General features: G+C 41.1%; 1 protein-coding gene across 1 annotated transcript in view; it reads left to right on the top strand.

Annotated features, from left to right (window-relative positions):
• Positions 1-14,442, top strand: part of RALB (RAS like proto-oncogene B) — a 298,265-nt gene extending 283,823 nt beyond the window's left edge. Inside the window, exon 5 of the mRNA XM_086957107.1 lies at positions 5,768-14,442. Within this exon, the coding sequence (XP_086813233.1) occupies positions 5,768-5,887 (120 nt within the window). The 3' untranslated portion in view covers positions 5,888-14,442. The remainder of the gene's footprint in view (positions 1-5,767) is intronic.
• Positions 14,443-15,846: the final 1,404 nt, after the last annotated feature.

The raw sequence follows: 15,846 nt of genomic DNA, 5'->3' as shown, positions 1-15,846 counted from the left end.
AAAAGTCATCCTGTCTGTTCCTCAGGCACAGCCTTTGTGCAAGGTGATGACTGTCACAGCATGTAGCAGCGGTGCGACCACCAGGCAGGGTTGTCCAAAGCCAGGTAACAATGAAGTGTAAGAACTGTGCTTCTGGCTGTCAGCAGCCTTCCTGAAGCAGCCATTGGTGATAGATAAAAGGACAAGGCCTGCCTAGAAATGTCCTCACCTTGAACAATAGATTCTACAGCCCCACCTCTCTCCCCTGCCTTCTAAGAAATGACAGTGCTTGGGAACAGCTAATCAGCAGCCCTCATTGAATTTATAATGGTACCCCATTTCATCATCCTTAGAAATGTTGTCAATCAGTGCACTTCCACTGACTGGGCAGGCTGCATTCTCTCACCATTTTGTACCGTACTAAACCATGGGCCATCCAAAATAGATCCCACTGCCCTGAGTACTCAGACTCTCACCAGGTGCAGATTCCTTCTACCATACACTCAGTACACATTCATTAACCCACCAGGCGCACTGAATGTACCTCAAGGATCTGGGTTTCACATAACAGCAGAACTTAACATTAGGTGGGTGCATAGACCACAAACTCCTTCATTCGAGGAAAAAATTGGGTCACAGTTAGATTTACTTTAACATGATATGCTGTCACCACCCACTTAATGTGACTTACTTATGGCATGAACAGTAGCCCTATGTCCACTATGAGAGCACACTTGGTGCACCCTTTCAAGACACAGAATGTGGTCAAAACCTTGCATTAGAAGGGGCAGGCCTCCTCTCTGCTCGTGACAACTGTGTGTGATGCCATGGGCTAGAAAATGTACCAGTTTCACATGCTTTCAGGCACTCAGAAAGGGGTGTGCATCTGTATGACATGCAAGGGACACCCCCCTCCCAACACGTGCCATTTTTGAAATGTTTAAATAAAAAATACTCAGTGGATGAACAAACTGAATATGTAGTATGCTTTTATCGTGCCCCACTTTAATCCCGTCAGGGCTAAAGGCATGGCTTGTGTTTTTTGGTCCTTCTTGCTTTTGTCATGTAACCATTGCCAGTACTGGTGTATTTGGGCAACCCTTCCACTTCCAGCTTCTTACCTGTAATTGGTACTGAATTGCTTGCCTTATGTGTAGCTTGGTGGGTGAAGCACCCCATACCACTGTCTTTGTGGAAGTCCAAATCGAGCACTCGGTTTAAAGATGTGATTCAAGCTGTGTGTTATAACTGAGAGTGTAATGCTTGGTGTGGCATTCGATCAGCTCAATCCAAGAGGTTCACTGCCACACATGGTACCCTGCTGACTGGCCATTCGGTGTACCGCAGTAAAGATGCGCGAGCATTAATCTTCCTGACCAGTCTCCTTAAGATACCTCACACAGTGAAGGAACACCATAATACGATTCTGTGCATTGCATCACATTACCATTCCTCCCTTTTCCTTCAAGCATTCATTGTCCTCTACATAATTCATTGGTTTACACGAAGGGGAAGCAGTGGAGCGATTCCCAGACCGCAAAACTATCCAAATCACTCTGTCACCCCTTTATTTATTTTTTTAGCTCCTTGGCTTTCTTTGTGTTCTTGGGGAGACGGGTATGCCATCCTTGCTATCATTTTCCATGCAGTTCCTCTACGATGAGTGATTTTATAGTTGGGTCAACTGATTGTTTTATTAACTGTGCCCTCTGCCTGACAGAGAGCCACACTGTTTGGTGTTTGACTTGGAGTCAGATGTCCAGTTCTGCTAAACCAGTGTGTAAATGTAGTGTGCGGTTAGGCTAAGTATTGTAAATCTGTACTTTTTAGTAACTTCAAGCACGTTTATAAACACTTGTCCAAGACATGCAAGAACTGCGTTCAGAAGGCTCAGGTGCCTATTGATAATGTACTGGTCAGACGGGGAAAAATGACTAGAAACAGCATAAGTAGAGAAGGCTTTTCTACAGGCACATCATACTCTATGGTAGTATGATGCTACCCTTGCACATCATAGGGTACGGATGAACCTGCTGCAGAGCTTCAATACTGGAGCTTCACAGTTGAGAAGCCTAGATGCAGTGTAGGATCACACCTTTTATAGTGATGCCAAGTCCAAGGCAAGCTCATTGGCACACAGTTGAATTTTGAATATGCAGAAAAGGACACCTGATCCATTGTGCATGCATGTTTTCATAACAATAGTGTCTACCTGGAACTCGTAGTTATTATCAAAGAGTAACTAAGCTCTAAGGAATCCCCATGGCGTTCTCCCAGTCCATACAATTCGGTATCCAAGCTAAAACCTCACCGAATATTTTTATTAGCAGTGAAGCCATTTGTAAGCGATTTGATCCGTAGGGCCTTTCATAAATGAAGCTGCTCTGTTTGTGCCCTCAAGATGGCTGTGGACAAGTTAAAATATTCTCATGTCTTGCAAATTGCCACATAGAAAACAACAAGTACAGGTAGCATCCATATGAAGGGTTAGAGATCCCGTACCTAAGAGTCAAAAGATGGAGGTGAGATGTGTGGAAATGGACACTGAGCAGAACAAAGGTACTTTGGTTTCGTTTATACTGCAGGGCATGAGCAGAAGGGCTGTTAAAAGGGGAGTTGTAGAGATATTCAAAATCATATTGTAAGAAAGTACCCTCTTTTTGCATGGATGCCCGCACTTTTTGCAAAACTGCGGATGTATTTTGACTGAGTGTGCCCTGGGCTCCTGCCAAACAGGTACCCAGGACCTATGTTATTTCATTAAACTGCAGTCTTTGGCCACAGGGCAGTCCCTTGTAAATGGTACCACAGGTACCAAGGGCATTGTGGCCAGGGAAGGCCCCAAGGGCTGCAGCACTTATTGTACCACCCTAAGAGGCCCTGTACCTCCTCTCTCTCTCTCTCTCACTCTCTCACTCTCTCACTCTCCTCACTCTCCTCACTCTCTCACCCACCCACGTGTTTTGGTGAAGAACAAAGTGAAGAGTCGACATTGCACACATCCCTGTGTGTCATGCCTACAACCCACTGCCCTGGCATAGGTCAGCCACCCCTCTAGCTGGGTGCACTATACCAGTGGTGAGGGTACAGATGCAAGAGCCATTTCCCCCCTACAGTGTCTAAGCCAATTCTTAGACATTGTAAGTGCAGTAATGCCATTAAGAGTTTATGGTGCTGGGAGTTTGTCATTACAAACTCCACAGTACCATAATGGCTTAACTGTTAACTGGGGAGGTTGGTATCCAACGTCTCAGCATATTAAACCCACACTGATGCCAGTGTGGGACTTAATGAAATATGTACACAGAGGGCATCTTAGAGATGCCCCCTAAAATTCGACCTAACACTAGTTTCCTGGCTGAGTGGCTGCTCGCCAGCTGCCACCGCCAGACATGTTTCTGGACCCCTGGGTCGAGAGCCTGCTGCTCTCAGGGGTCTGAAACAATGCACATCCTGGGACGAGGTACAAGCCTCCTCCCCCAAAATGGGCAGGGCCCACAAAGGGGGAAGCTTCAAAGGCTTACTGCCTTTGTGAGCTTCCTCAGGCCCTTTGCTGCTTCCAGCAACTGACCCCTACCGGTTCGGACCCCCACTTTGGGTGGGAGAATCAGCGGGAAAACCAAGTTAGGAAGGGAGGTGTGCCCACTTTTGCCAACGCCACCCCTCGGGTGGAGGGAGGCGAGGTGAAGCACAACTTTCAGTCAATGCCATCTTGCAGATTGGGGGGACCCACTGGAGGGTGGCATAATAGGGGGAGTACCTACCCCAAGGAAGAGACCCATTAGTCCCAACTTTTACTTACCTGTAACGCCCCTAAATTTAGTATTTAGGGACACCGGTGAACCTTGCCTTCTCAGACAAGAAATGACCAAGAAGAAAAGAAGGACCGAATAGCCATGCTGAAGCGAAGAAGAGGACGCCCACTGACTTGGCCTCAGCCCTACCGGCCTGTTCCCATCCTCGAACCTGAAGAAGAGAAACTCTGGTGAGTCCTGCAGCCAGCAACCTCAAGAACACCGAGAACCTGCCCTGCCTTCCATAGAAAAGACTTTGTCTTCTGTGAACACCGGCTTTGTTCATCCACAGACTCTGGCTCCCGCCAAATCCGGTTGTCTGCTCCACTCTGCACTTGTCGCCCACTGCCCGAGTTCGAGTGGCCCAACACCACAAGGAGGTCTCCCCGGCGATCCTGACCCCAGATCTAGTGATCTCTGACCTGCCGCGAATCTCCCAGCGAATCCTGCATGCTCTTTCTGGATGATCCCCCGACCGCGACTGGAGCTGGTAAGGAAAATCAGATGCCTTAAGACACCCCTGCACCTGAAGTCCCACGGCCTAGGGTGGTCCAACTGACGGTGTCCCAGCATCCCAACGTACCGCTCCAATTGGTGGTCACCGCGAGAAGATCTTCGTCCATGAGTCTGCAGTCTTTGTCGAACTGGAGAATCCTTATTGAAATCAACAGGGCACCCGACCCCAAATCTGCACTCTGCATCCAGCCGCCCCTTCGCCGCTGCTGATGCATTTTGTGTGCTAAACAGGATCCCCCTTTGCCCTGAGCCTAACACCAGGCGCTTTGCTCCCACAACCCAGTGACTTTGCTCGTAAGCAGCCACCAACCGGATAATATTGGGCCTCAGGGCTCTGCATCCGGCCGCCCTAGTGCAGCTGAGGGTATTTTGAGAGTGCATCCTTGACCCCAGGGGAAAACTTGTTCTAACCCCAGAAACTCAACCCAAAGACTGAGTACTTGCCTGGTAAGTGATAACTTCATTTCTCTTCATAGGAATACATGGACTGTTTTTCTCTGAAAAATTATGTAAGTGTGGAGTTGATTTGTATGGAAACCTGAAAAACTACAACTGGGCAAAAACTATTTTACTTACCTTTTCTCTAGGAAGTGTCCCAGTGTGATATCTAGGCTTATCAAACTGAGTAGAAAAAGTAACTTTAAAAGTAATCTGAACAGTAATTTCGATATTTTGACTTACCTGTATTTCAATCAAACTGCATTTGAACCTGCATTTAATTGTAAACACTGCATACGATTTTGCAAAGCATTTATTTCACTTAGCGGTGCCAGGCTTGGCTTGGTTCTAGAAAGAAAATAACTTCATAATATTTTTATACAACTAAAATTGGTTGAGTGTGTGAAGACATTTGCTGATTGAGGGTGTACAGCAAATGCTTAACACTACCCACTGATAAATCCTTCCTGCTCGACCACACTACCACAAATAGAGAGCAAGGTGCTATTTACTTTTACCTCTGCCTACCTTTGGGGTTCCACTGGACTCTGTGCCCACAATACCTCATTTGGTGTAGTATATACAGAGCCAGCTTCCTACAGATATAAATAAGACTAGTCTTCTATAACTAGCTCTAGGGGGCTAACAGGAAAATCATGCCATGCCACAACAATTGTCAATTTTGGGAAGTTACTGGGAGTCCTTTTAGTGTAGGCATGTCTGGGATGAGGAGCTGTGATTGCTCTTCTTGACCCAAGATTCCATCGGTACATAGTAACATTACACGTGAGATTTAGTTATCGATTATGATATGCGTGTATTTTCTGATCTGTTCATTTGACAACGGGTATAGCGATTTGGATGTTGATATGGCTTGTTTATTTTCTGCTCTTATGTAAAAATATTTAGCTTGTTCTTGCAATGATTATTTTTGTTCTATTCGATCCACTTTTTATTAACTTTTTGTGATCTGCTTTCTCCTATATTAAAACAGTACACATCTTTTATTTCAAAAGTAATGCATTTGTTAATTTTTTTAGGTGTTTTTTGATCTGATGAGGGAAGTAAGAACAAAGAAGATGTCTGAAAACAAAGACAAAAATGGCAAGAAGAGTGGAAAGAGCAAGAAGAGTTTTAAAGAACGATGCTGTTTGCTGTGATAGGCCTTGTGAGGAGAGTTGCTGTTAGCCAATCGCCACTAACTATATAGTTTTAAAACTCAGATTGTTTTTTCTAATGCCATAAAGCAAATCTAATTATTTAAACACTGTTACGTTGTATGCATATCTGGCCTTTTTTTGATTTGCATGTTTCTTTCTTTCTCTTTTCTTTGGGAGACAAGGGCATAGCTAGTTAAAACAACTGAAGGCAACCCTTTGGAAAATTGATATCGCAAGAAATATTTATACCTTTTTCCTTTTTGAAAGGGCACATCATCACCAGGTTTTGGTAATGTCATTTTTTTACCTTACCCATAATTTATGGGTGTTCTAATAAATGTAAATCGGTGGCAAATGGGTATTGACGTTCTGTTTTATAAATGTGGAATTCTAACAAAGGGGGGTTCCTTTCTTTGTTCTTGAATGGTCTTGTAAAATGCAATTTACTTAAACGCCATATTAAATCACTAGTCTCATTTTTGAAGTCGTATGTGTGATGATGCCCAAGCTTTTTTTTTACCACTACCTCATTACTTTAGAGATCAGACTTGTGTATGATTACTAAATGCTACTGTTGCCTCTTTCTCAAGCGGAAACTCTGGAAGACATAACTTAAGAAATAGCATTTTCTCTGAAATATGACTCTATTTTACTGCAACCCTAGCTCTGCCATTTCCCTGTTTATCGATCCGGTGCTCCTGCCACAGAAAATTAGTGTGCCAAGAAGTCCTCCTGTATTTAGCAGCATACATTAAATGAATTTCCAGACATCTTTCTCTGTCGCTGTGAACTGTATGCTCAGTACAAATTTCCCGATTTATGAACAAAGGAGCTACTGCAGAACGTTGTCCTGAGAGGAATGATGTTAGCTTACAATGTGATTACAGATGTTTCAGTATTGCTGCTCATCGTTGATATGATGAGCTATGTATCAAATGAGATGTTGCCAGGCATGCAGCTTTTTTTATTTTTAATCTCAGGTATGTGTGATCTCCCAAGACCGTTATTTGTTGGACAATTCAACTGCAGTATTATCTGTAAACTACTTGACAGCGACAATATCAGCCTTGAGGATGAACTGTCAGTAATGTTGTTAAAGCAACTGGCTGCAGAAGGTCTCTTTAATAACAATTTGGCAGTGTTAGACCTTAAAATATTGAAATTTTGTAATGTTGATTCCCGTGTAACCAGCAGTAATCACAATCTCCATGTGTGACACTGACTATTCCGGCTAAAGGTGTTTGGCTCAGGATGTAGTATTGTGTCACAGGGTAAATTGTGTATTGCAAAAATGACTATGCCTCTGACATGACTTGTTGGTTCTAAAAAAGCTGTTATTTTCATAATATGTTTGCATTAAATATTTTACAAGTCCCATATTGATGTCTGTTTAAAGGCTGTTGCAAATGCAAAGACTATTATTCATATAACGTTAAGACAGACTCAGTTGTGATCATTGCAAGATTACTTTTCTTTCTAGGTTTAAGAGTTTTAAATCGGTTCTCTCAGTTTTTGAAGACACTTGAACATCAGGAACATACTTTGAGCCAATTTGTATTAAGGAGTACCACTCAATGTGAACATTTAAGGAATCCGTTTTCCATTGTTCAGAAATATAGTCAGATCATACAAATTGTAAATGTATTTATTTTAAGGAAATCGGACATTAAATTTGACGAGAAAGTTACATTTAGTATTGTCGGTCAGTCAAAATACTCGGTTAACTAAAACCATAAATGTACAAACAATAAAATCTAATAAATACAAAAATAGCTTCCTCCAAATCAAGATAAAAATATCAGAATACTTCAAGATAGAATCATATCCAGTCGTTACTACATAGGAACCAAATATACACATAATCAGAGAAGCTGTGTTTTTCCTCTTTCTGACAGCCGCAACTAAGAAACTAGCGATAATAAAATATTTCCAAGGATTGTTCAGCATCTGTATATTAATGCAGGTCTTAATTGCAAGAAGCCTTTATCTTTTAGTAACGGTAATTTAAAACTTTTACGGATACAATGATAGTAGTACAGGACATTGTAGTTCCTTAAACATATTAAACATTTGTTAGTAAAAAATAATTTGAGCCACAACATATTTGTTCGGCAACCAGCTCCTATAATATTTTTCTTACAATTGAAGTATGTTGGTAGCATTGGCTTTATTTGCTGCTTTATGGGTTTTGTTGGAAAATCAAATACCACTTCCAGCTTCAAATCCACCTAATGAATGTCAACATAAAATGACAACACTCTAAATTTCATGCTTCCTTTATTGTTCATTAATATTTGAAGGCATGTCCACAAATGTGGACACAGCATAGACATTAAATGCAAATTTTACGACCTATAATCATAGCCCACTGCTTCTCTAAGTTGTGTATTTCTTAAACAAACTGTCCCTAGAAAATGGTATAATTCACTATACAATTGTTAGTCTGTGAATGTTTGATATGTCCTTGAAGGAATCAGACTTTTTTTTTTCTTGAAAGTTTAATGACTTTGCATTAGTATTTGGATTGGATTCAATGTTAACATTTGCTAGACATTAGGATTGTGCTTCAGTGTCTGCAAATATATGTCTAAGCATCTCTCGGAATCTGCATGTTGTGCATCATTGATCTGTTTTGCACATCTTCTAATTGTTTGCTGATCCTTGTGTAAAAAAAAAGATTTTTTAATAAATAAAGTATATGGCTAAAGTGATTGGTGGATAGCAAGAGCTGTCCTCTTTTCCATCCCCTTCTCTCTCTACCCATCGTCTGCTTCCAGACAGTTAATGAATTTCAAGCCTGGGTGAGTTTTTAAAAGATCGACCCTTAAATATTTGTGAGCGAACCTCTTGAATTCTTGATTTCCTGGGAATATTCACTTGTCAGAGTTAGCACATGAGTATTCAAGGAGGCCCACAGAACACCTTTAAAGTGACATTTCCAAAACACTAAGCAATATCTCTCCATCCTTCCTGCACCCCCGACTGACTGCTTCAAAATCCCTGTTGGCATAATGCCAACAGACTATACAGGGACTATCTTTGTATTGACAAAGATTGTTCTTCTGTTATATCTGTTGCTGTCACCATAATACAAGGACTGCAGAAGATTACCCTCTTTGTTATGTCTGTAGTGACGTTTACATGTTTGAAATAATATTCTGTATTGGATATTCTTTCACACAGATTTCGTGTGTGAACCCATTCTCAGATGCCTGACTGCATAGTTATCTTGTTCAGCAATGGCAGTGCACCAGCACTAAAATGAGCTGAGCCGTACCAGCGCTGATTCCCACCACAGGATCTGATGGCATTGGTTGCTTTTTTTGTATACGCCACAGATGAGGGATCTGGTGCTGCTGTGATTCTGTTACATTTGTTTGAGTTTTCTTATGGAGCAAGTTTATTTCTCTTATGTTAATCCACCCCAAGCCATTGGACTTCAAGCCCCCTGAGAAATATCACTGGAAGATAGTTGCAGTGCCTTCATAAAGATCCTGATGCAGCCATGTGGTACCAGTATGCGCAGAGGCACGTAAAGCCAAATCTAGAGCATAACAGTTTTGGTTTCACTAGAGAGTTGATCATATCATATAAAATATAAGAAAAGAGGTCTTCATGTACCTTTGTGAGCCCTGTAAGAAACATAGAAGATATGGAAATAGTTCATGTTTTATAACATTCAGTCACAGGTGAGCTTTTTCCATCACCTGGAGCATTGGCAAAGCAAGTCCTTGCTTTCCAGCCAGCCATGCTGGTTTGAGTCGGAGATTAAATCCCTCTAGTGTGCCCTCAGGGCATCAGGTGGTTACCTTGACACCAGTAGTACCAGTCATGCTCAGTTTCGGTCACCCATAGTATAACAACGCCTTCAGTGCCAATAATGCCAGGCCCTAGGGAAAATTGGAAGCAGATCACTTCAGCTTCAAAACTCTGAGGTGTTAGCGTCGTTCCAGATTCCACTAACTGAGCAGACTTTGGCTACTGTGACAGATCTGATCCTTAAATCGGCAAGCAAACACAGTTCTGACTATCTTTCTGAGTAAAAGATGCAAGACAAAGACAATTACCAAACGAAGCCTTCTCCAGATTCCAGGAACTATTCAGATGGCATTCAAACGAACTCCGGTTCTCAAGACCGCATCAAGAGAGAGATGAGGTTGATGATAGTGAATCTTAAAACTTTTAAAAGTTTTTGTTGCAGATTTGGTTATATACGAGCAAAATGCTTGTGTCTTTGTCATGGCTCCCGACGAGGAGGTTTTAATTTTGAGCGGACTTGCTTCAGCTAAGCATGTAAGCTTTGCACCTCTGGGTAATATGAAATGGTGATAATTTAGCCCTATTGTTTCATAGTGCTGGAAATAGACTTTGTCTTGCCATTCAAAGTTCTCATCAAAACCAGGCATGTGTAACGAGAAAACAAACAGTAGATACCTACTGTTTCTAGTTTGGTACCAAATCCATCTATACCTCATCATTTATCAGCAGTTGTTAAGTATTTCATCATATTCTGGATCTCAGATGTTTGTACTCTTAATTGAAGACTGGGAAAGTCCCATAAGAACTGCAGGATGCCTATTTTCATGTTAGCTTAACAAAGTTCTATTGTTTTTGGTAGGAGCAAGAATTTCCAGTTTTCGTTTTTACCCTGCAGGTTTTCATCAGCACACAGAGTCTTCACAAATGTGATGGTAGCGTTTATGTGATTTCATTACAGGACTGCTCTTGCAGGCTGATTCGTGGAAGTGGAGTTGTTCAGCATTAACATACAATAATCCCTGTTATACACCGCTTGGAATTTTCAGTGCCTAGCCACATTCTCTTTGATCTTCACTGATAGGCTTCTGTTCAAAGTTGAGATTCTAGAAACCGTGAGGCCCCCAACATGTTCTTCCCTATAGAGATTGGGAACATCCATCAGATTATTTCTCATCTCTTGAAGAAGGAACAAAACCAACCGGGTCGGTTCTAAGGTTGTTGTCTGATGAGCTTAATTTCCTTGCACCTCAGACTCCCTGCTTATGAGTTAATTGTGTCTCCAATTGAATTGGTTTGAATGATATTTCTGGGCAGTGTCTTACTGCATATAATTTGATAACCAAGTGGCTGTTTCGAGACTGTCCCTTGGAATACCTTGGAATATTGTACTGGGAACCAGTCAGTCTGCCCACTGTTACATTAGGACTAGGTGCAACTCCTCTATGATGCACATTTACATCACAATTTAATTATGCATCCCTCTAGAACAGCCTTCTGGAGCTGGTGTGTATAGATCTCAGGGCATTGCTTCCATTATTGCAAGAAAAGGAGGTGCAAATACACAGTGACTACAATGTTTTAAGTCAAAAAGGTGATGTGGGATCACTCCTTTGTGTGTTTGTGATAGCTCGGGGTTATGGCCCACAGACAGCAAAAATTAATCTAGCAGCAGCTCATCTAGCTGAGATTCGGATTAGCAGAATGTGCTGGCTGGGCATACAGAGTGTAGGGAACGACCAACAGCAGCTGTTTCCAGACAGTTCTCTACTGGGGGATTGGTGTAGCCAGGCATAGATCTTTTTTGCGATCCACACGAACAAGAAGTGTTTTTTGTTTTTCTGGGTTATTCCCCCCCAGGGGATCAGTAGAAGATGCCCTATGCCTGAAGTGGTTGTTCAGCTTTCATTAGGCTTTACCACAGATCCAGAAGTTGGTTCAGAGGGCTCAGGACAAAGTACATTGCACTAGTTCTAGTCACCCAGATTATGGCCAATCAAACTAGATCTCGGTTGTATACCATATAGTTCCCTTTCACAGATGGAGAATCTCCTGTCACCCAGATAGGAGAGGCCCTGAACCTACCAAAGCTATATGCCTGGAACATGAGTTCAGTTTCATCTTTTATTTCAAGTTCTTGCCATTGGTAACATTTTCTCTATGGTTATGTGGCTTCTTGCTTTTTCCTTGTCAACCTTGTGCCTAACCTATTTGAGTTTTTACCTGCTTTCAACATAGATCTTAGTCTGTTTAGAGTGTGGAAAAGATTATGGAACTTAGGGTCTGGCTTCTGTGCTGTATTATGTAGATGTCCTTTGTTTTTCTAGTGCAGTCTCACAGATGCACAGCTGGAGATGCACAGTGCTACCTAGTACAGTGTATTTGTGTATAGTGAAAAAAATAACTCCTAGAAATTAACTCCTGCAAGAACTACGCATCCATCAAAAAGTATGGATTGAGCTAAATAATTTATTCATCTACATTGTTGAACGTATTCCTTTTACTTAGCGTTATAGACATCATTAAGAAGGCCTGGCAGCCCTGAATCGGAGCTGCAGGAGGGAGGGGTAAGATCATGTTTAGCCCTTAGGCACATTGTCCTTTCTTGCTTTTCTGGAAATTAAATAATTCCCACACTGCTTTTTGAAAAAGCTTAGTGGTTTTTAAAACTATAATTCACTTGAAAAAAGTAGTGTTTCAGAACGCAGTGAAACAATTTCTGGTAGGGCTTAGTAAATCTGTGATTTTGTTAAACTTTGAGCCAATCCCGAGCAAATCCTTTGTCTTTTGTTATGTTTTTGGAGGCCACTGGATTTGAATCACCTGTAGCATTTATATATATATATATATATATATATATCTATTTATTGGCTTAATCTCTTTTCAGAAATGTTTAAATCGTGCAAAAAGAGCTGTATGCTTTCATTTAGCATACATTTATTTTCATTCCTTTAGAGTGGCTGTGTGTGAATACTGTGATCCTTCATCGTAGGTTAACTAGCGTCCAAGATGAAACTAGAAATGTGCCATGTTTTCTATGTGAAATTATCGTGAAAATCATTGTGCCACCTTTGCAGTAAAAACTATGTTAGTACATGGACACGTAATTGCCACAACAGTATTCATACGAACTTGAAAGCATCCAACACTGCTTCTCCTTCCACATAGAAAAGATTGTGCAGTAAAAAATGCATAGTAATATTTTTTTAACCTTAATTTGTACATGGATTGTAAATTCTGGTAGCATTCCCAACAGGTATAAGTGTAGCCTTTACTAGACGAAGGTTAATGCTTCCAGTTTCCTGCCAATTGTATTTTTGTTTCAAGACAAGCTTGTTTTAATTTGGAAAACCAGATTTGCACTTTACAATGATATGCAGAGTATTTTTCTTTTCTTTCATGAACAATTAGAATGTAATCTGTCGGCATCACCCCCAACATATCCTCAATGAACCACCAGAATTTTCCATTAGTGATGCAAGTATGTGTTACAGTTGAACCCACTCATAGACCATGCTTGAGCATGCCTTTTTTTAGTTCACATGTTTGCAGTAACGCTTTCCCTCTCATTGGATGGTGGTCCAGGGCCATGTTTCTGTGCTGAGATCTAAATTAGACGTGCTGTCACTTTGTGTCTGCCTTTTTTCTTGCATTGACTGGTTTTTATGCTGTGTTCTGTTTGATTGATCCCCGCATCTTTGTAAAAATCTTACCTACCCTGCTTCCTCTTTTGTTGGTGGAGAAAAATAGTTATTTCAGCTCCGAATGTGTTCTGAACTGCAGACTTTGAGTAGGGACCAGGAGTTATGCCACTCGTTGTGCAAACTCTTTGACACTTTAATCACTCAGTATTTTATACCAGAAATTATGCTGGTAGTCCACAGACGTATTTTAACCAAGAAAAGGACTAGTCGTTTGTCACCTTTTCCATAGATTGCTGCTACTGGCAAGAGTTGGCCTCCACTGTGTTATCACTGAACATGTTTACAGAGAAAAAATAAATCCTCTTTAGAGGAATGTAACTTTGCCATGATTCATGGTTTGCTAGGCATTTTTGTTTTCATTAACTGCCTGTTTTTTAGCCACATATGGAGTAAACAAGTTGTACCTCAAGATGCTTAACACTGCAGCAATTCCGTTTTAGGCAAAGAATGCAACTGTTCAATAGAGTATATCTTCTATGCACTATGGATATGCGTATCCGCTGCTGTGAATGTCATATGTAGAGTTGCCAAAGGAAGATTGCGTACTCTAGGTTTTTCTGTTGGGCCAGAAGGGATACGGGTAAGCTGCTAGTAACCGTGGGGTATGAAAGAGTCCCAGCCAGGGTTTTGTACAACCTTGCATACTTTTTCTCGGATTGATTAGAATTGTGAATACTGATCTTTTTAGTTTTAAGGGGACCTCTGTGTATCTTTTCTCTGCATTCCCCAGTTTTTATCTGCTTGAAGTACCATAGAGCACTAACCGTGATTAGTCCATTAGTCCATTATTTTTGATGTACAGTTTAAGGGTATTCAGCCAGTGCCCCATATGATAGCATAAACATGCCCACTTTGAAGGAATCATGTTTTAAACTGCCTTTTTTACTGTACACCATAGTTTTTTGTTATAGTATATGTAAATGTACCATTGTTTTCTATTCACTTTTATTGTATAGCCTTTTAAATCCTCTTTTTTTTATTGCCATGAAATTTTCATTTAATATTACAAATACATTTAGCACTTTCTTGTTTATTTTACTGCTAATCAATCTGATTGTATTTCTATTGTATAATAAAATATATTGGTATATTTCATAACATTTGTTGTGTTTTTATTCATATGAATAAAGTCTTTCCAAACCAATTAGTAATTTTGTTTTTTTATATTGGATGCTTTGACTGGATTATTTTATTGCGAGTGCATATACCATCAGGGTTCACAAGTAGAGCAAATTAATAACCTCTAATGTGGTAAAAATAGTAAAGGGTAAAAAATAGAGGATATTTCTTTTTAGTCCGTACGATTTCGGCACAGAAGAGCAACGAATTTCCATTGTAAAACTCGCCACGCTATGGTGAACAGGAAAAAGTGTATCTGCTATTTAAGCAAGGGAAGTGTTCTACATGCACCCACTCTCACGTCCCTCACTCTGGAAGGACCACCTTCGTTGAGTGGGAGGGTTGTTCAGCTTGTATTCCCATTCGTTTCTAGGCCCCTCAACCTTATCCGCATCCATTGAGGCGGTGGCTTTGTCGCAGTCTGAAAAGGTACACACAGTCACTTCTAAACAACAAAAATGTCCACATGGCCAAAAATCAGTATGCTTTTGTTTGTACAGAACGACTGGGAACTGAACTGTATCGAGACCACCGACTCCTTTCACATGGTGGGCTGGCTCTCATTGCAGCATTAAAGCAGCTTGAGCTTGCTGGCAGCTGCTCTGCCAGACCAAGGTCAGCGATGCACTCACTGAAAGGCCAAATAAAGATACTTCAGCAATCAATGACATATTTGTTTTGTGCATGTGACGTAAAGTTACCACGTTGTACTTCTAGATTTGAAGAATTTTACTTAACTGATTCGCAAATAAGACTTTAGGTAGCACATTGGTATTGCATCAGCAGTGTACATTTATTACGTTGAATATTAGGTACGTTTTTCATTGAGAAAACGTTCAGGGCAGCGGCCCTTCACAGAACCATATAGAAGATCTATTGTCTTTTATACAAACTAGGTTTAACTTCCCACTCAATTCAAGTTTGCCTTGTTTTGAGTGCAGCTAGATTTACAGGAAAAGTGTTGACTCAAAGTGGGAAAAATGTTTTTGGCATGGACCATCTCAAACAAACATGTATTTTGATTAACAAACATCTACTTTAAAGAAGACTTTTGTTTTTAAAACGTGCTGTTTGAAGCATTTAAGAAAGTAGACCGCGGTTTTAAAGGGGGGGGGGGGGAGGGGAGGGGGGGGGGTGGTTTGGGAACCTGCTGCCGGTTTGTCAGATGCCAAGACTTCCTACCCTGATTCCACTGCTAGCCTCTTTCTTCCTGCACCCACCACTTTTCGTCCCTTTATCTCTTTTTGCAGGCCTGCAGCATATTTGTTATCTTATCCCCCCTTGTCTCTATTTTCATGCTGCTTTTCTTCTTCTTTCACACATTTCTGCCTTCTTTCTCTCTAGCTGTTTGTCAAAGTCTTATCGTGGAATATAAGGCTA

This window comes from Lissotriton vulgaris, chromosome 2_1, assembly GCF_964263255.1.
Source record: "Lissotriton vulgaris chromosome 2_1, aLisVul1.2, whole genome shotgun sequence".
Taxonomy (NCBI): Eukaryota; Metazoa; Chordata; class Amphibia; order Caudata; family Salamandridae; genus Lissotriton; species Lissotriton vulgaris.
This window is presented reverse-complemented; position numbering and strand designations above follow the sequence as displayed.